Raw genomic sequence first — 18,745 nt, forward strand, 5'->3', positions numbered from 1 at the left:
GTACCTGGCGTGAAGGTCCAATTATTGTTACAGTACTTGTACACCTACTTATACAGTACACGTACTACTAGTACATGTACTACATGGCAGTCCATGTAATGCGTACTCCGTACAGTACTCTGTACTCGCCGTAATGTTAGTATTGTATTACTGTACTTTTCGCCCAACAGCCACAAGACAGGCCAGAACGTCGCGCGCGTCGGCCTCGCGCGTCGCACTTCGTCCGCCCAACGTCACCTTCTGCTTCGTGCGTAAGTACACACCGCATAGGTATTCCCAGAATACATACCACCGCAAACGATCGCACGTCAACCCGTAAGAAATATACCAACCCCCCTTTCAAATCGTTTCACGTGACTCCAGACGAATTTGCGCGCCTTGAGCTGGGCCAGTTGCCGACTTCACGCCTTCGTCACACCGGTTGGGGCCAACTCTGCCAGTTTCTCGGTTACTTTTTTTCATAGAAGACCCTTGGATACTACACCTGTTGAAGATGAACCCGCACACAACCCCACGGCCATATCCTGCGCGCTCAATCGCATCAATCGCAGGGAACCCAAACCAGCAGCCGCAACAACAGCATCAACCACAGACGCAGCAGCATCAGCAGCTGCCGCCGGCGCGGCCGCAGCGGCAACCTCCAGCCCACCAAGCGTCCGCCAACGAAGAGTACGGGGTGATCGCGGATGAAGACCGAGACCACATCGATGAAGTGGTAAGTCCCTGCCCAGCTCCAACCACAGGTGACTATCCGGCCGTGCCGCTCATCCCTGCATCGTAGTTCGACTTGATGGACATGAAGAAAAAGGGATGGCTCAACAGTTACGAGTTCAAACACTCCTTGGCCGCCCTTGGCTTCGAGCTGGCGAAACCAGACTACTTCAGGGAGCTCGAGACGTACGGCTCCGTACCGCCGGACTGGCAAGATCCTCACAGCTGCCCCGTCAATCGATTATACATCTACCTCGACCCCTTCAGGCAGTGCGCCGCGAAGCTCATCGCCGGCAGAGACCCCCGCGAGGAGGCTGCCAAGGTGTTCAACATGTTCGACTACGACGGGGACGGCATCATCTCCTTCGACGACATGCGACACTTGGCCCAAGACATCAAAGACGACCGGCCAATGTCGGATGAAGAGATTCAAAGCATGATCGAGCACCTCGACCATGAGGGGAAAGGCGGCGTCAATCTTGATGAGTTCATCCAGATGATGGAAGAGGCCGGGTAATTCTTCGGCGACGTGGCCGAGAAGGCCCTTCAATTTCACGTCGTGGGGTTCCCCTGCGCAGAAATGCACCGCTGGACAAGGATCGCCACTCGTCGATCGCCCCCTCCGGTCCGGCCGATTCGTACACGCGTCCATGGCGCGCCACCGCTCACGGCGTCCGGCATCATGCAACAACGCTGATTGCCACTCGTCGTGCGACCAGCCGGGGCTTGTCAGGGTCGAGAGCGGGCGCCATGGCCTGTGATGCCGTTCGACCGCGTTACCTCCGGAGGGATGACGGCGACCGGCGAGGAGGCAAAGGCTGCCCTGCGCCGTGCCTTGAAAAATGTCGGGACGTTTGGGCGCATGACGACAGAGCCGTGTTTGGATTAAGAACGGAAAGCATCCTGGCCTGCACGTTGGGAGCAATGCACACAGCTGTCACGGCCACGAATGGATGCCGTTGAAGATGCTTCATCAAGATGAATCAAATCTAGGTTTTTCATGCGGAAGGCGCCACTTTAGATAGCCTAAGGTCGCTGACCCGCGTGCAAAGAATTCGTAATCCCGATGGCGACATGGAAACAAAATCCCGCCCCCATTCCTGAATGAAGTCCACTTGACAACGTGAGACACCGTACAATCTTCTTCGCCTTTTCACACCTCGCACGCGGCACCGGCCGGCCCAGCAGCGCGGATCAGAACTGAATCAAGTCGTTGCTCTGCGGATGCTGCGGTGGCCGTTGGGTCCCGAATGGGTTGCCTCCCTGGCCGTTCATCCCAGCAGGTCCAGTCGCGTTGGAAACTTGACTCCCGTAGCTGACGTTGGGCATGCCCGTGTACTGCTGCCGCATGAAGGGGTTGGCACCCGTCGCATCTTGCGCGAGCCTCTGGACGCCCGACCCGGCGCTGTTGGCAAACGTTCCCGGAGCCGTGTGCTGGGCCGGGATGCGAAGGTCTCCCGTGTTGCCGTACGTATCCATGCCATCGCCCGTGGCGAGTAGCGAGTTCAACTTGGATTCGTACTCGCTCATACCATTCTGAGGCGTGTTGAACGACTGGTGCCGACCGAGGCCCGGCTTCTGCTGTTGGAGCTGCGGCTGCTGCTGCGGCTGCTGCTGCGGCTGCTGGTTGAAGGTCGATAGCGTCTTCTGCTCCGGCAGCGAGCCAAGGTTGGACGTCGCCGGCTTCGCCGACTGAGGGCGGCCGAACTGGGCAAACGGATTGTTGGAACCCGTGGGCGTAGGGGCCAAGGACTGCTGCTGTTGACCCTTGTTCGTCGCCCACGGATTGTTGCTGCCTGGCTGGAGGACAGGTTCGGAAGGAAGCGGCGGCTGGATTTGTGGCTGCTGCTGCTGCTGCTGCTGCTGCGCGTAGGGATTGAAGCCCGTCGGCTGCGGTTGGAAGGCCAGCATGTTCTGTTGCTGCTGGCCGTAGGGGTCCACGCCCACTCCTGGCTGCACGGCAAAGGCATTGTTGTAGCCGGGTTGAAAGCCCGTCGGCTGCGGCTGCTGGAATCCCGTGTACGCGCCGGGCATGTACCCCGTCGGCTGCGTCTGCAGTTGGTTCTGGTCGATGGGGTTGGCGAAGAAATCGACGGGGTTGCCCTGTTGATATCCTTGGTTGAAGCCGGTGTGCTGCGGCTGTGGCGTCTGCACAGGTCCGTCGTCGAACAGAGACGTCGCGTTGGTCTCCTCGCGACGCCTCCTCTCCTCCTCTTCCTTGCTAAGCTTGATGGCTTTGGCCAGGTCATCGTCGACGTCATCATTCTGCAGTCCCTGCCGCTTCTTCCTGTCCTCTTCCTCCTGGTACTTGCTCGCTTCGAGGGCCAGACGATACTCGGCATCCTCTTCATCATTCGTCGTCTGTCTATCGCGAGGGCGTCGCGGCGGCGCCGCTTCGGGGGACTGGGGTGCGTAGTCCTCCAGGCCAGTCACCCGTGACCGCCACGACTTCGTATTGCTTCGTTCGGCCCGGAGTCGTTCTTCGTCGAGGATGAGGGATGTGAGCTCTTTCGCAGCAACCCGCACTGTCTGGGCATCAGCAAGACGATTGCAGTCTCGGTACCGCGGGGAAGGCACTGTACCGTTCTGGCCAACATCGCGGCCATCCTCGTCAATGTACTGAAATTCGCGGAGCGTCTTGATGATGTAGATGTTCTGCCGCGCCCACGTCACAACCATCTCGGAGCCGGAATGCAAGCAATAATCCAGCACTTTGCAAGCCTTCAGCACGTGACGCCAGTTCTTTCCTTTGTCATTCAACCTTCGATCAACGATATCCATGACATCGTGGAACTCTCCGGCTCTACACGTTGGTCCTTTTTGTCAGCGTTTTCATTTCGAGCAACATGAACTGGCACGACGTACGTGTTGAATGTCATCTGTGCTAATTCGGACAACTGACTCGACGAGGGGCCCCAGTTCTCATTGCTCGTGGCTGGCAGGCGAAGTTAGTGGCACGAGGTGAGGCTCGTCGATTCGACATGGCGCGGAGCACTCACCTTCACGGGCTTTTACCTGGGCAGAAGAGTACCCCTTGGTCACATTTTTGACGCTTCGCATCACCTTCGACATGATGGGCGACTGTGGTTGACTTCAACTGCGAAAGTCGATGTCGTACGCCGCCGGAGTTGCGACCCAGGCACCCTCTGCAAGTGCCGATGGAAATGGCGCAGATGGCGACGGTTGAGGCAACCAGGCAAACGGCAATACTTCAGCGAACTCGGACAGCCTGTAGTGAACGATGCCGGTACAGTAACGCCGACGGAACGTCGTTGCTCGAGGAGAATCCAACGATCGAGAGTCACCTCGTCGGATGGTTGTTGCCGTCGAGATGGGAGCCAGGGATGATGGTGCGGAGGGTGAGAATGTGCGGTCAAGGAAGCAAGATCAAATCGGTCGCCAGAATCACTGCTGGACCGTGGAGGTGAGCCAGTGTTTGAGATGACCGGGTGTAACGTGCGGATTGAAGCGTTGAGATGGACGTCGTCAGCTTGAGCACGGCGGTGGAGGTAGGGATTTGCCAAGGTTGCGTATACGTAGCCCCCCCATGTGACGGCATTACTTACTCTTAGTTGTCGTCAGTGTCGTAATTAGGTACTGCACTGCCTGGTTACTAGTGCACCTCCAGCGTACTGTGTACAGTATGGAGTTCGGTGAGGACGTCGCACAGAACTTAGTCAGCAACTCAAGGCATTAAATTGGATCCCCAACGAGTTCACGGGGCTCGGCACCCAATAGGCAGGTGCACGGGCACCACCCCTACGAAATTCAATCAGTACACCGTACGGAGTACCTGTACTTGATACGGAGTAATCAACACAAGCAATTACTCCGTCCAGAGTACAACTACATCTAAGCACAGTAAGTACATCTACGGAGTCCTATATAAGTATATTACTCCGTACCATTTGCAGCACTTCTATTTACAGTACTTTTACTCCTATGCTGTACTTAGGCATTAGCACATCTGTCCCGTAGTACCTACAACCTACCTGCCAGGTAATAGTAGTTAGCTACAAGTAATTACATGTTCCAGGACATGTCGTGTTGAAGGTGCATTACTGCTCAGGTAATTATTACTACTCCGTACAGGACTCCGTCCTTGAACATACCTACCTAGGTAGTTGTAAGTAAGCCTAGTAAATACCCGTCTGGCCAGGTATAAAATACACCGAGCTTGTGTCACGATCTGAATACCCTGAGCACTACGATGGCCATTTGACGAGCATGCAGAGGTGGACGATGTAGTAATGAATCACAGATAGCCTGAATATCTACGCGTACGTGTAAACTAGGCTATCGTCCCCTTCCAATCTCCAGTCCTCTCAAAAAGGTTCGTATGCATGGCCCGGCCCGTGAAGCTGAAGGCTCCTTTGCTTCGTCACGCAGCTCTACGTGTGACAAACAGTAATGGAGGCGGCCAGCTAGCCAAGGCGTCACCGCCATCTCGGCAGACCAGCACAGGGAGGGCCGCAAGAGCATTTTGCGCTGCATATACCTGAATCAACGGCGTAATGCTTTCATGTGTACTGGAGTAATGTTCGCCCTCACAGTCCAGTGAACATCTCCATCTCCATAGATTCTCAAGTGCAACATCCCAAGTGTCGGCAAAGGCACGCATACTGCAATGTGGCAAAGCAAGGCCAGGTCTCAAGTCCATCAACAGGTAGCTTCCTTGGTTCCAAGAATCTAGATTGCATAATGCTCAACAATGCCAAGATAATCAAGGCTGCAGCGCCCCGAGGTATAAAGTATCGTGTCAAATAGCGCTGCTCTGCGCCGTGCGCCGGGAAGCAGGTCCCTAAGCCTCACCCACCAAGGCCTATTAATCTGGCTGAAAGGATGGTCGTCTCACTCGTCTTCTCCTTCGGCGTCCATGTCCATTCCGGCTGACAAGACGGCCGCCGGTCCGTTCAATGTCGTGCCGCTCGCCACGACAATTTGAACCTCGTCCTTGACCGGCTGATCGGTTGCTTCGGCATTCTCCACGTCGCAGCTTCTACCCTCTCCGTCGCCTTTCAGTAGCGACTGCCGCTCGAGCCATCCCGGTGGTAGGCCGGGTCCGCTGGCAGCATTGCCGTAGTCGGACTTCTTCGTTCCCTTGGGCCACCGGCCAGGCCCGCGCCCGGTGCCCCCGGTCTTCCGTCGCGAGGAACCGCTCCTGGCACGGCTCGCCGCCGAACGCCGGCTGCTTCCTTCCGGCCGTTTCAACCGTGCAACGCTCGAGGGCGGCCGAGGGGCGCTCGGACGAGCCACGCTGAGCCTTGATCGTTCTGCGCGTCGACTCGTCGTGATTGGTGGGAAGACCTCGAACCGCGTCGGCGGTATGCCCTTGTACGGCATCGCCCACATCTCCATCTCCGCAGGCGCGTCCTCCATGTCTTGGTCTTGCGGCTCCGCGTTCTCCTTATTCTCGAGCGCTTCCTTTTTCCCCGCCACGGCAGCCTCTGCTGCCTCATCCGCCGGGACGTCATCCTCGCCGGGTACGTCGGACCCCTGCTGGCTTGCCGCCACGCTCGTGCTGTTGGGCAAAGGATTGGGCTCGGGGCCGACGGTGTCGTCACCCTCCTGCACCTTGACCTCGTCCTCTTCTCGAGGCGCAATCGTGCTGATTGGCGGGCCAAGCTCAAAGTTGACCGCGTTACTTCGCCCCATGACGTACGGCGTCCATGCCAGAGCCTCTGGCTTCAACGTGACGTAGCCTTTCGACTCCCATTTCGCCACATACTGCCTGCAGTAGTCCAGGTCCACGCGGAATGCGTACAACTGCGTTTGGGGGTCTCGAACCAAGGCGCGAAGTCCTTCGAGAGCGGAAACGACATCATCAGCCGTCATGCCCGTGTCGTCCGATATTTGCTTCACGCTGAGTCCCGTCGTCTGCAGCCGTTTCCGCTCCGCAAATTTCAAAAAGTACTGGCACATTTCCAGACGCCAGTAGTTGCGATAGGACACGAGGCCCATGTCGGATAGCGGCTTCTCGGGCGAGCCCGTCTTCTGCTCGACTTTGGTAAGGAGATAGGAAAAGTCGATGAGCAGATTTCCGTAACCCTTTCGCTGATGAATCGGCAACGTGAGGATGCACGACACATTGTTCTGGCTGCTCGCTCGCTTCTCTTTCGAAAAGTAGCCGACGAAATGATATCCGCACTCGTCATATTCGCACAGTATATAGAACAAGAACGGCTCCACGTCGTAGTATAGCGTTTTGGAGCCGAGGAAAAGCTTCGCCAAGAGGCACAGGTTTTGGCAGTAGACGGGGTGCTTGCGTCCGTCCACTTCGAAGATCGACACCGACCCATGCCGGTAGATCTCGTCGCCAGGCGGATGCTTCGTCGGGCACTTGAGCTTGTGCCTCCAAGCAACGTAGTCCGAGTTCATGTACTTGAGGCAAAACTCGCAGATGTAGAGGACTCGGTTTCGGCTGTATTCGGCCGGGTAGGGTGCCGCATACCACGTGTCAATCTCCCATCCTCCAAACTCGATGCACTCGATCTGGCTGACGTTGTCGTTGTTTTTCTTGTGCTTCCGCAGCGGCGTTTCGGTCTCCCCCTGCATCTGCATGATCCGAGTTCGCCATTCGTCTTCTGCCTTCTGCTTTGCCTGGTCGAATCTCTTGCGGTCATCCGGCATAGGGAGCGTCTTGGATGTGTCTGCCTCGATTTCGGACAAGATGCCGCCGTACGGTTTGCCCTTGGCATCGTCCGTCTCCTTGTCGAAGAAGGAATAGAAAGGCTGGGAGTACAAGTCCGAGGTGAATGGAGTCGGAAGTGCGCTGAGAGGAGTGGGCGCAGGTGCAGTCGTTGGGCGAGCAGGCGTCAAGCGGGGGGGCACAGCTGGCCTTGATATCCCACCAGGGGTGCTGCCAAGATTGACACCAACCGTGCCGGCACCACCGGGGTGTTTCTTGTGACGCCGTCGGCGCGACAGAATTTCCTTCAGATTACCTGGTCGTACTTGAATCTTGATGACCAGCGAGGTGCGCGAGTGCTTGACGACAGTGACAGGAATCGGAGCGGCCGCCATGACTTTTAGCCGCAGTGTCCTTGGCCTCGCCAGCTCGGTCGACTGGTCGGCGATTCCGCCATCGTCAACGGTGGCGTCATTGGAAACGTTTCGTCGACGCTTTCGCACGGGACCTGAGCCCTCCTCGTCTGGCTCGGTATAGGATGACTTCCTCTTTCGCCGTGCACGAAAACTTTCGGTGCTGCCACGATCCAGGTCTCTGTCGTTTGAATCGGAGCGACCGTCTGTGCTCATCTTCTCACTTGACAACTTGGCAGTGTCTGAGCGCCGTGACGAGGACCGCTGGACGCTGGGGGTTTCTTTCGTTTCGTCGGCCTGATCGACATCATCATCGTCCGGCTCCAGTTCTGCTGTCAAACAATCAGGGCATTTCCACGATTGAGCGTCTGCGGCATGTTTGTTAGTTGAGGGGCACTGGCAAAGTTCAACAAGGCACTCACTATTCTCCTCCGTCAAGGAGATGGCGTCACGGGCACATTGTTGATGCGCTGCTGATGTTAGCCCATTATTGTTCACTATTGTCTATTGCGACTGCTGGCTGATCCGTACCGTTGTCGCTGCAGCGAGAGCAAGCGAGAAATGCTTCAAAGTCCTCACTGGGATCATTCTCCTCGTCTTGCTTGCAGAATATGCACGTGTTCGGTAGGGCTGCGTCTGACTCCTCATCCTCGTCGGCGCCGTCGGCCTCATCCCACATGGCTTCGTCATCGTCGGATTCTTCTTCGGCGGCGCTCGGCAGGTCGGAGACGTCGCTCTCGGCATCTTCGTCGTTGTCGGATTCTCCTGGTCTAATCTTCACCGCGCCGACACCTTCGTCCAAGTCCTCTTCTCCTTCTGCATCCTCGTCGATTTCTTCGTCATCCTCATCGCGGTCCGGTGCGGCACTGCCAACTATGATTTGTCGAGCAAGAAGATCGTTGTCTTCTTCGCCAGAGGCATCCTGATCCAGCTCCTCGCCAGAGGCATCTCGGTCGCTGAGAACTTCATCGTCGTCGCCATAATCTTGTCGAGAGGCGCTCCTTGCACGTCGTGCATTCGACCTCGTACTACTACCAGCAGCGCTGTACACAGTATCAAACTCGGCGTCCTCGGCGCGCAAGACACTCTGCTGCAGCTCCTCCTCCATCGCCTGTGCACTGGACATGGTTACACCTGCTTCGGAGAACAATTTGAGCAGACAGCCGGCTCCAGTTCGGGCATGTCGGTATAAACGAGTGTGGCGCAGATCGATATACGTTATCAAGTTCCGAGCATGGTGAAGCAGCGAACGCGGTTTTCGGGCGACGAGGTACAATGCTGTGATTCCTGCGCATCAGACAGGTCACTTTGCGCAAGAAAAAAAAGCAACAAGACTCACCTTCTGCTCGGATGCGAGGAAACAAGAGGATGAGACGTGCACAGCAGTTGGTTTTGGTTGCGAAGCCCCAGATAACGTGGAGTCGGTCGCGTCTGCGTCTGTCACCAGTTGGTCAGTCGCGGGAAGCTGGTCGCTACAGTGCGTGTGAGGCAGCAAACGTTGCTGCCTCGTAGATGCTTCGTAAGCCGCCCAGCAGCGTAGCGGTTGTGAAACAGTGCGGGAGAAATTTATTCTCACGGTACGCCGACCAGGGTGTTGACTGTTCAGGCCTCAGGCATCGACCAATCAGTGATGTCGAGACAACCGATTGCCGCAAGCTACATTTCGAGAACAGCATTTCGAGTGCACAGAACGACGACGCACCGCCATTTCACACGAGGCCTACGAGTAAGGAGGCCTTTGTCGAAAGACATTAGTTACGAAATAATCAGCCATCCAAGCCTGCTCGAGCAGCGCAACGCAGCAATGCCGGTCCCATTCGAGGCGTTGCTTCCCTACGCCATCATGATTACCGTTTGTGCATCCAGAAGACTCCCCAGCCATGGACAAGGCAAGGTCTGATGGTTTCTAGATGTTTGGCGTGACGGGTACCGGCCTTGCTGCCGTCAAGAAGTGGCGAAACGAGGGCAAGCGCCCGCGATACTCCCTGGATCAATGGGATAGGGTTTGTCTTCTCCGTTGTCCTTGACACATATCGCGGTGATTGCTAACTACTGTTGCAGCAAAGTAAGGCAACTTCCATCACCAAGAGAAATATTTTACCGAGAAAACTGCAAGAAATACTGACTGGTTACCCCAGTGATGGAGCGCGACCGCCGGCTTACCGGAACGCTGCGAGGGCAGACCAATCTTCCCGAAGCACCATTGGGATTTGAGCTAAGCAATGGTTGGAGAGTAAGCGATCCAGAAACGGCCGATGCAATGATTCCCAATGCTCATGATCTGTGTAGATGGAAAAACGATTCTCCTAACTTACAACCGACAAGATTACCGAGTGCTGCGATACATGGCCATTAAATGCTCGGGGACAAATGGATACCCCTGGACGGAGTTTGGGGAAGCCGAATATTACCAATGCAGCAGCGTTTTGTTGTTAAAAGTATCCATTGGTATTCAGTCTGCAGTCATGTGATTGTGACAAACTCCCCGGATATGCTGGGCGTACACGCCAGGCCATGCGCTTTTGGGGGGAAGAGCTAGGGTCAATGAACGTTGTCGAGCAGTTATCAAGGGAGAATCTAGGCTATGGCAACTGTAATCACAATGTGTAGATCAAATTGGAAGGTGCCAGATGCGTACTATTTTCACTGAGCCGATGCTTTCCAAGTGAGGGTTTTGGAGCCATGACCCCTGGACGCCGCACGAACGTGCAGTTTCAAGTGCGACCCTATGTCTACAGAAGTGGAAAGGAACGTGGTAAGAGATTGGACTATGGTTATAGAATAGGGATATCTGCCCTGTTCTTGTTTAACCCTTCCAAGAGCATGCATGCTTGGCACATGAGTTGGCTCGACATGTACCCGCACTTGACGCAGTGACCAAGCGTCTGCTCGTCTCGCCTCCGAGTCCGAACAGGGAGCTTAACAGAACCATCGTCCTTTGGCTTGCCGTTTGACGTAATTTCCTTCTCAAGGCTCTCGACTTTCGGCTGGTTCTTGAATGCGGCCTCCATCTGAGCCATTTCGCCGCCCGACGAACGCCCATCGGCAGACCCGCAGCCTCCCATCCCCTCGCCTTCATCGCAATCACACGAGCGCTGCCCCTTGTCTGGTGTCAGCCTGGCCATATCTTCACCACTTCTGACAATGTCCAGTATGGAACTGGGCCGAACCCTCTCCAGGCTTTTTATCAAGGTCCTCGCCGTTCCTCTGAACGCTTCTGGGCTGTATATGCATTCAGTACTGAAGTAGTCCAATTTCTTGTGGTGAGCGTAGAGAACAATCTCCTTTTCGTATGCGTACTTGAGCGGTTTGCTCCTCTTCACCTCGCTAGACGAACTTCCCGTCACGATGCTAGTACAACGCGACAAGCGAGGTACGTCGCCTCGGAGGAGGTTCATCAGGACCGTCTCGGCTACATCATCAGCATTGTGTCCCGTGACAACGTGCTTGATGCCGAGCATATTGGCGCCTCGATCGAGAGCCTGTCGACGAAACACGCCACAGTAGGTGCAGTTTCTTTTTTTCCCAATGGTTTCCACGACCTGGTCCATGGTCCAGCCATAGAGCTCATCGTATCCGACGATTTTTAGCGGCATGTCATACTGAGTCGCATTCCGCTTAACCGTTTCGAGGGAGTCGTCTCGATACCCTTTGATGCCCTCGTCTATACTTAGCAGAACGAGTTCCAGCTGGTACTTGTGGCGTTCGTTCAGTGTCTTGAGTACTGACGCCAAGACGGTGGAATCTTTGCCGCCGGATGCTCCTATCGCCACTCGTTCGCCTGGGTAGAACAGCTTGGATGAGATGATGGTGTGATGAACCTCGAGTTCGAAAACCGAAATAAAACAGTCTCGGCATAGTTTGTCATGATTTTTCGGTCTCTTGACAACTGCCTTGTTGGTCTGACACCGGCTGCAAGTCGTGGGTGGCATTGTGAAATGGTTGGCAAGAAAAGGAGGCAGAGCAGGCCTGCAAAGGTTGCGCGACGAATCGCTCTGATGCGCTGCAGTGCCTCGACGGAAGGATTTGGCCTTGAAATCTGATTTATCGCTTTTTCATACGAAACGAGACGGAAATGTTTGCGATCAGGACCTTGCTATCGTGCAAGTACTTCTTCGTTTTGATCGTTTTCCTGGCGAAGGTAGCGTCACGACATGTCGAGGACTAGAATGAGTAAGTACTAATAGGTACGGAGTAATACGGCCAAGACGTCTCAATTGTACTAAGTCCAGTATTTGAATCCACTACGGAGTAGTGCGGATACTTACTGTAGTTGTACTCCATACTTAAGTATGTACTCCGTATGTACAGTACTCCGTACTTACGGAGTACAATGCGTTGTACCTAAGTAAGTAAGTACTTTGGTGCAAAGCTCTGCGGTACGGAGAATTACATGTACTTAGTACGGAGTAGGTGTACTGTACTCCGTACATGTACTTAATTACGGGGTACTTGGTTCAAGTACTGTACTCGTTTGCACGGAGTAATAATAGGAGTACTTACATGCACGGAGTTTGTAAATGTTCAAGTAATTGATTACAGTACGGAGTTTGGAGTAATTACTTACTTATGTAAGTACTTATGTACTGTACGTACAGTACTTACGTACAGTACTTATGTACTGTACGTACAGTACTTACGTACAGTACTTACGTACAGTACAGTAATGCTTGCTTGTACTTCCGTTAGTACCGAAGGTGAACAGTGACGGAGAATCACGTGACGTAACGAAATATGAGCCACAGTAACGATGCTGCGCCACTGTGGGTTGAGCTGAGTGTGGCACATGAGCCCTAATTTTTCACCCACGACCAGAAATCGACTTTTCCGTTGTTCCTCTTCGCACCACCCACTTCGGCATCAACGACTTCTGCTCCTCACGACCGAGCACTGCCGCCCAAGGAAAAGATGGTAAGTTCTTCTTGATGACGACTGTTCTCTAGCAGCCACATACCACAAGTCGACTGTGCGAAAGTGCAATTGGACATGAGCGCAATCAATCGTCGCTCGCGACGTGTTGGAACTTCCGCCTCGTCCGTCGTGACTTGGTGATGAATTGGCTGGAGTCGCGATGGCGTGCTGAAATGCCGCGTCGTGTTCTCACTAGAGTTCAGAGAAGACCGTTAGCTCGAGCAACTCGCTGATGTCTTCTTTTCTCAATGACAGCCTCCCAAGACTGGAAAGAAGGTGGCCCCGGCCCCTTTCCCTCAGGGAAAGGCCGGCTCGAAGAAGGCTCCCAAGGTTCGTACAAAGCCCCGAAAACCATAGTCGGTGTCGCATGAGCTGACGGAGGTCCGCGCAGAACCCTCTCATCGAGAAGCGCCCCCGAAACTTCGGCATCGGCCAGGACATTCAGCCCAGCCGCAACCTGTCTCGCATGGTTAAGTGGCCCGAGTATGTCCGCCTTCAGCGCCAGAGGAAAATCCTCCACATGCGCCTCAAGGTCCCTCCTTCCCTGGCCCAGTTCCAGCACGTCCTCGACCGCAACACGGCCGCTCAAGCCTTCAAGCTCCTCAACAAGTACCGCCCGGAGACCAAGTCGGAGAAGAAGGAGCGTCTCCTGAAGGAGGCCACGGCCGTCAAGGACGGCAAGAAGAAGGAGGATGTCAGCAAGAAGCCCTACGCGGTCAAGTACGGCCTGAACCACGTCGTCGGCCTCATCGAGAACAAGAAGGCTTCCCTCGTCCTCATCCCCAATGACGTCGACCCCATCGAGCTCGTCGTCTTTCTGCCTTCTCTCTGCAAGAAGATGGGAGTCCCTTACGCCATCGTCAAGGGCAAGGCCCGTCTGGGAACCGTTGTTCACAAGAAGGTGAGCAAAACTCGGCGCCTTTTCGACTTGGACGGCAAGCGCAATGCTAACGGGGAGTAGACGGCTGCCGTTCTGGCTCTGACCGAGGTCCGATCCGAGGACAAGACGGAGCTTTCCAAGCTCGTGTCCGCCATCAAGGATGGCTTCATGGAGAAGCACGACTCCGTCCGACGACAGTGGGGCGGTGGCATCATGGGTGCCAAGGCGCAGATGCGGATCGTGAAGAAGCAGAAGGCTCTGGAGGCTGCCACCAAGATCTAAATCTACAACTTGTCTAATATCCATGATGCATTGGGGTTTCGCGTTCAAGGTGTTGCGTTTTCAGGGCATGGAAAAATGAATTGAAATTTTAGCGACACCCTGTGTATGCCGCTTCCTCGCACGACAACTCTTGTCTGTTGTAGACGTCCCGGTGCCGCTGATGTCGATGAGTGAGCGATGCGGTTGTCAGATCCATGGTGCATGCGTTTTGCTTGCGTGCGCTTTACATCCTGCTACGTATCAGCACAAGGCGAGAATTTGATAGGCACGGCACGACGGTGCGCAGGCGAGTTTATGTGCATATTTTCCGACCTCCCGCTCCGGGTATGGCTCCGTGTCCGCCTCGTCGGACAGTCGACCGTGACACCAGATGATAGTTACATGGCCTGCGTATCTATGCTGCAACTCTGTAGAGTTCAATACGGAGAGGAGTTGAATGAATAGTGCTGCTCATGTTCGATACAGGGTGTGTAGGGTGGGGTGGACAACAAAGTATATTCCCACAACAATCTCCATCAACTGCTTTACAAGTAACTGTACACATTTTCCGAAGCTTGCGTCGTTGTAGATACTGGCTGACAGATGATTTAGGCCTGACGCCATCAATCATCGAGTCTCGGACTCTAACTGAAAGAATTGGGAGAGTCTAGCGAATCGATATGGACCGTTAGGATATATCGAGGAGTAGGTAATTTCAACGCCGTCTTGAGCCACTGTTTCAGGCGTACGTGCACCGCAAGCGTTGGCTATTGATGTGAATGTATGAATATGTGCTGTCGCGCCAAAGTTGCGTATGGGAAATGAGGCACGATGAGGAGAATTGCAAAAGAAGAATCAAGATTGTAGAAAGAAAATTCAATCGCAGGCAATTCATCTGCTATGGGAAGTGTTTTGGCTAACCAAAATATCCCACATCAATCACCATTCGCTCATCCATCCAGAGAATCATGAGTGAAGTAGTGCTGATGCATACCAACTTCTTCCAGGGGTTATGAAGCCTTGAGATTGTCGACATGCATGTTTGCCGCATTCGTCATTTTTCAAGCCATCACTCCCCTGACGTAAACTGATACCAACGCAAGCTCTCACCCACTGCCGCCATCAGAGTGAGAGATCAGGATGTGTGCATTCTCGTCACGCAACAGGGGGTAGGTGTCGATTCGTATCGAAAGGGGTCGAGATGATGTGGCGTCTGGTGTTCGCTTGCTGAGCTACGCAAGCCCTGATCCTCAACTTTTCACCATCAGGCATTGGCATAAGCACATGTACACGTAGCGACAGTTTGGGCCGGGGGGTTCATCTTGTCGCAAATTTTCTTTCTTGGATCGCAATTTCATAGCTCAAGAGTTACATTACTGAAACAAAAAATGTATATGCAACCAAAATCGATAGGAAACAGAAATGGAGCGAGAATGGATGAGGCATCGGTAAACCTCTCTCAAAGAGAGTTGAACAGGAATAATACGGCGGCGACTCTCTTGGAGGCCGATACAATATCAATGGTTACGTGTAAGCGGGTTGTACAGTAAGCAGGCAATAGCAGTTGTCACCCATCCACTCCCCACGTCGGGTATGCTATTCGAATCCTATGGTGCTATAAAGAAAAGAATTCAAACCTTCGAACTCGCGTCCCCATGGTGATGGTGCACAATCATTAGGCCGTTCGTCGTGTCTTCCTCCACCTGAACGGTGTATGTTACTGACTTCACTATGGCGCTTGCCGGGACGATGTTCTCGTTGCTGCGAGACTTGTCGATACTGACGTCGGCCAGCTTGTAGTGGCCACCATTCTCGTGGCGACGCCCCTCGCTCGATCCATGCGAGGAGCCGTAATCGTTTCCAGAGTACTTGGCACGATACTCCTTGGCTTTTTTCATAAAGATTGGGGCCAAAAAAGGGAGTGAGGAGACCATGTTCTGGACGAGGGGTTAGTCATGATACGGCACGATGCTGGCGTCTCTGGGCAGGTAAACGTACGCCAACGTTAAACTCGATGGTGCCCCAGAGAACGAGCATTGTAGAGTTCCCGTCACCGTATTGAATCCGGTTTATCTGCAGGTATCGCAGGATGGAGCAGAGGGTGGTGAAGAGGCCGAGCATGAAGATGAAGATGAGACCGATTTTCTTCTCTATCCTGATGCTGAGCTTCAGCAGGACGGGAATCGGCAACAGGGCGACGACAACGTCAGAAACTATGGTGACGACGGCGTAGGCGGTGAAGGAGGGTCCGGGGGCGAGACAGGTGCCGTCCATCAACGGGTTCCACGACTTCTGCACAGGCGTGCAGGCGAACAAGAGCGACAGGGTGCATCCGACGTGGGCGATGAAGACGAGAAATATGGTGATCCAGACGACGAGCCGATATGTCTTCTGGTCGGTGCCCTTAAGAAGACGCAGGTAGCTGATCAGGAGGGCTATCTTGAAGAAGCTGATGCCGATCTGGTAGATGGGGCGACCGGCGAAGTTGACTCGAGTGTAGGGAATTAGGTTTTCCTTGGGCCGAGCCCGAAGCGGAAGCCCCAAGCCGTACTTGGTCTCTGCGTTGTTGCATCTCATGTTAGTTTCGGATCCTCGATCCCAGTCTACCGCTCCGCTTTGTGTGCGAGAGGGCACCGAGGGAAAGCAACGCACGCATGATGCAGAGAATGGAGTAGACGAGGGCGAACAACATGGACATGGCGGCCATCCAGTCATCGCTGGCGAGACCGCGCGCCGTGGCCCGGACCCAGAGGCGGCCACCGACGGTGACGATGGATAGCAGAGAGACGACGACGCATATGGCGATGATGGTCGGGTACTGCGACATGGCCTCGACCTCGGACGTCGCGTTGTCAACCCAACCCATGCCGGCGGTATTGCTTGTTTCTCCCTCGGTCGATATCTGCTCTTGTCCGTGTTCTTGGATGCAGGCAGGTATACATTCGTCGTGAGAGGATGAGGATGGATCGTCTCGCCTATGCAAGAGATGGAAGACCAGACGACGGAGATTTCGTCGGATCTCGTCTATCTCAAGCGTCAAAAATATCTACAGCCTTCTACCATCGTTCGCCCTCTCACAAACCCGGAGAGTCGGACCCGCTTAGACGGAGCCAAGGGGGGAGGAAAAAGGAAAGGCTGATGGTTGAGTTAGGTGTGTGACCGAGACAGCGGGGAAGGCTGCGCAAGCTGACGGGTCAAATTTGGTCAAATTTCGGAGGAATGACGCGACGAGAGTGGTGACGAGGAAACGCAACAAGGAAGGAGACGCCTTTCGGTAGATCAAGCGAAGGAGAACGGCAGACGGAGGACGAGAATAAGCATCCGGATGAATAGGTGGATGGGTATGATCGATGCGTTCCACCGCCGAACCGGCCGATCGAGGAGAGCGAGTGCGTGCGGATGGAGGGGCGGACGAGGAGAGGGAGAAGGAAGCACTGGAGTGCGAGGCGGAGATGGACTCTCGGCCGGCACGGCACAGGCAGCGGGCTAGCAAGCACTGGCCGGGGCAAGATCGGCGTGCGATGCGATGAATCCAGTCCTCATACCCGTAGACGAGTGAATGTCTGCATTATTCTCCGTACCGAGTTCGCAAAAGGACTGGAGGCGTTGTGAGACCGTTTGGATGCCCGAGTTGCCCACGCCGACGGCTGCGCTCCTATTCTACTCGGATGCCGTCTCATGGCCGGTGATGGAGAGCTCTCGGGGAAATTCCCTTCAGTCCATACGAATGACCAAGTGAAAGTGGTGTGATGTGTGTGCGAGCTCGTGACGGTACGGTTACGAATTCATGGCTATGAACATTCGTACGGCATTCAGTGTAAGTGGCTTGCAGGCGGCCGCTTGGGATGAAGCATGTCGATCCCCTCCGAGGGATGGGTGCAGACTTGGAGTGTACGTGTACTCGTTGATCTCGTTTTGATGTACGGGTTACGGAGCACCAATGCAGTGCAAGTACGGAGTACAGTGCAGGAAATACATGAACAGAAGGATGTGAGATGTGAGACAAGGAGAGAGAGTGGAAAGAGGGATCGGCACGGATTCCTGCGGAGGCTTTTGCAGGAGACCGATCGCCAGGCATCGAAGACACAAATGGCAAGTGCCGGCAAGGATAGGACCATCCTTTTTGGTCAAGAGGCAGACGACGAGGAAAGACATGGAGCCGAAAGGGGAAAGGAGATGTTGCCTCGATTGGGTGCTGGGGCTTGCGGAGCAGGACGTTGCAAAGGCCTTCCTTCCTTTGCTGTGGATGCACGGACTCCATGTTGTTTTCACATGTATACAGTACCAGCACCGGACGAGTGTTTTAGTGATCTGCGTATCCGTATAAGCAAGTACCTGGTACCTTGCCGCCGGGGTTGGAAGGCCATCACCGATAGGACGAGCGACGGCAGGAGCAAGAGAGTACGTCGTCGCACAGGCTGATACGGATGCAAGTATTACATACCCACTCCCAGATAGTACATGTGCACACAGTACGTAGTATCTACCGGTATTCCAGCTTATATCTGTTTGTGTGCCGGCATTAATACGTAGGTATCTATGTAGGTGTTTGCGTTTCATCTGATCCGTAGAGAGAGTACACCGTAGCTCTGGCGAGGGATGCATGAGTGTGATACATGCAAGGGGGTGACGAAAGCAGGTGATGGACCAGCATTCGAGATGATGACTAGCACAGTAAGTGCACGTTGCCGGCTTGTTAGCTGTATTGATGTATATTTCCTGTGCTACTCCGTAGTAAGCTTGGACAATGCTTTCGTACCAGTGGTACGGAGCTGCAGTACATGTAAATGTGCGAGAAAGTCGAGCCGTGCGAGCAGACAGGAGCCTGCATGCACGCACCTGTACGTAAGGGTACGAGCACATGAGCTGGACACGTCTACTCCGTACCTACACATGTACAGAGTAATACAGAGTGGTCTGCAAGTGTACGTGTAGGGGCCC

General features: G+C 54.4%; 7 protein-coding genes across 7 annotated transcripts; 3 read left to right on the forward strand and 4 right to left on the reverse strand.

The window, feature by feature from the left end:
* Positions 1-493: 493 nt before the first annotated feature.
* DCS_07125 (uncharacterized protein) lies at positions 494-1,228 on the forward strand (the record flags this gene model as incomplete). The annotated part of the gene is made up of 2 exons (XM_040804411.1): positions 494-715; positions 782-1,228. The coding sequence occupies 2 exons, from the start codon at positions 494-496 to the stop codon at positions 1,226-1,228; spliced, it is 669 nt and encodes a 222-aa protein (XP_040654515.1).
* A 677-nt stretch (positions 1,229-1,905) lies between these two features.
* On the reverse strand, positions 1,906-3,783 carry DCS_07126 (epsin-like protein ent1 2; the record flags this gene model as incomplete). The annotated part of the gene is made up of 4 exons (XM_040804412.1): positions 1,906-3,236; positions 3,294-3,514; positions 3,577-3,646; positions 3,711-3,783. The coding sequence occupies 4 exons, from the start codon at positions 3,781-3,783 to the stop codon at positions 1,906-1,908; spliced, it is 1,695 nt and encodes a 564-aa protein (XP_040654516.1).
* A 1,779-nt stretch (positions 3,784-5,562) lies between these two features.
* Positions 5,563-8,878, reverse strand: DCS_07127 (Acyl-CoA N-acyltransferase; the record flags this gene model as incomplete). The annotated part of the gene is made up of 3 exons (XM_040804413.1): positions 5,563-8,120; positions 8,175-8,222; positions 8,284-8,878. The coding sequence occupies 3 exons, from the start codon at positions 8,876-8,878 to the stop codon at positions 5,563-5,565; spliced, it is 3,201 nt and encodes a 1,066-aa protein (XP_040654517.1).
* Positions 8,879-9,556: 678 nt separating this feature from the next.
* On the forward strand, positions 9,557-10,062 carry DCS_07128 (uncharacterized protein; the record flags this gene model as incomplete). Its single annotated transcript, XM_040804414.1, has 5 exons — positions 9,557-9,604; positions 9,663-9,755; positions 9,814-9,817; positions 9,891-9,985; positions 10,042-10,062. The coding sequence occupies 5 exons, from the start codon at positions 9,557-9,559 to the stop codon at positions 10,060-10,062; spliced, it is 261 nt and encodes an 86-aa protein (XP_040654518.1).
* Positions 10,063-10,526: 464 nt separating this feature from the next.
* DCS_07129 (putative NCS6 Protein with role in invasive growth) lies at positions 10,527-11,684 on the reverse strand (the record flags this gene model as incomplete). The annotated part of the gene is made up of 1 exon (XM_040804415.1): positions 10,527-11,684. The coding sequence occupies one exon, from the start codon at positions 11,682-11,684 to the stop codon at positions 10,527-10,529; it is 1,158 nt and encodes a 385-aa protein (XP_040654519.1).
* A 1,152-nt stretch (positions 11,685-12,836) lies between these two features.
* DCS_07130 (60S ribosomal protein L8) lies at positions 12,837-13,825 on the forward strand (the record flags this gene model as incomplete). The annotated part of the gene is made up of 4 exons (XM_040804416.1): positions 12,837-12,848; positions 12,919-12,993; positions 13,055-13,564; positions 13,625-13,825. 4 exons carry the CDS (start codon positions 12,837-12,839, stop codon positions 13,823-13,825), a joined length of 798 nt encoding a protein of 265 aa, XP_040654520.1.
* Positions 13,826-15,435: 1,610 nt separating this feature from the next.
* On the reverse strand, positions 15,436-16,670 carry DCS_07131 (integral membrane protein; the record flags this gene model as incomplete). Its single annotated transcript, XM_040804417.1, has 3 exons — positions 15,436-15,741; positions 15,803-16,362; positions 16,457-16,670. 3 exons carry the CDS (start codon positions 16,668-16,670, stop codon positions 15,436-15,438), a joined length of 1,080 nt encoding a protein of 359 aa, XP_040654521.1.
* Positions 16,671-18,745: the final 2,075 nt, after the last annotated feature.

Source organism: Drechmeria coniospora, chromosome 03 (genome assembly GCF_001625195.1).
Source record: "Drechmeria coniospora strain ARSEF 6962 chromosome 03, whole genome shotgun sequence".
Taxonomy (NCBI): domain Eukaryota; kingdom Fungi; phylum Ascomycota; class Sordariomycetes; order Hypocreales; family Ophiocordycipitaceae; genus Drechmeria; species Drechmeria coniospora.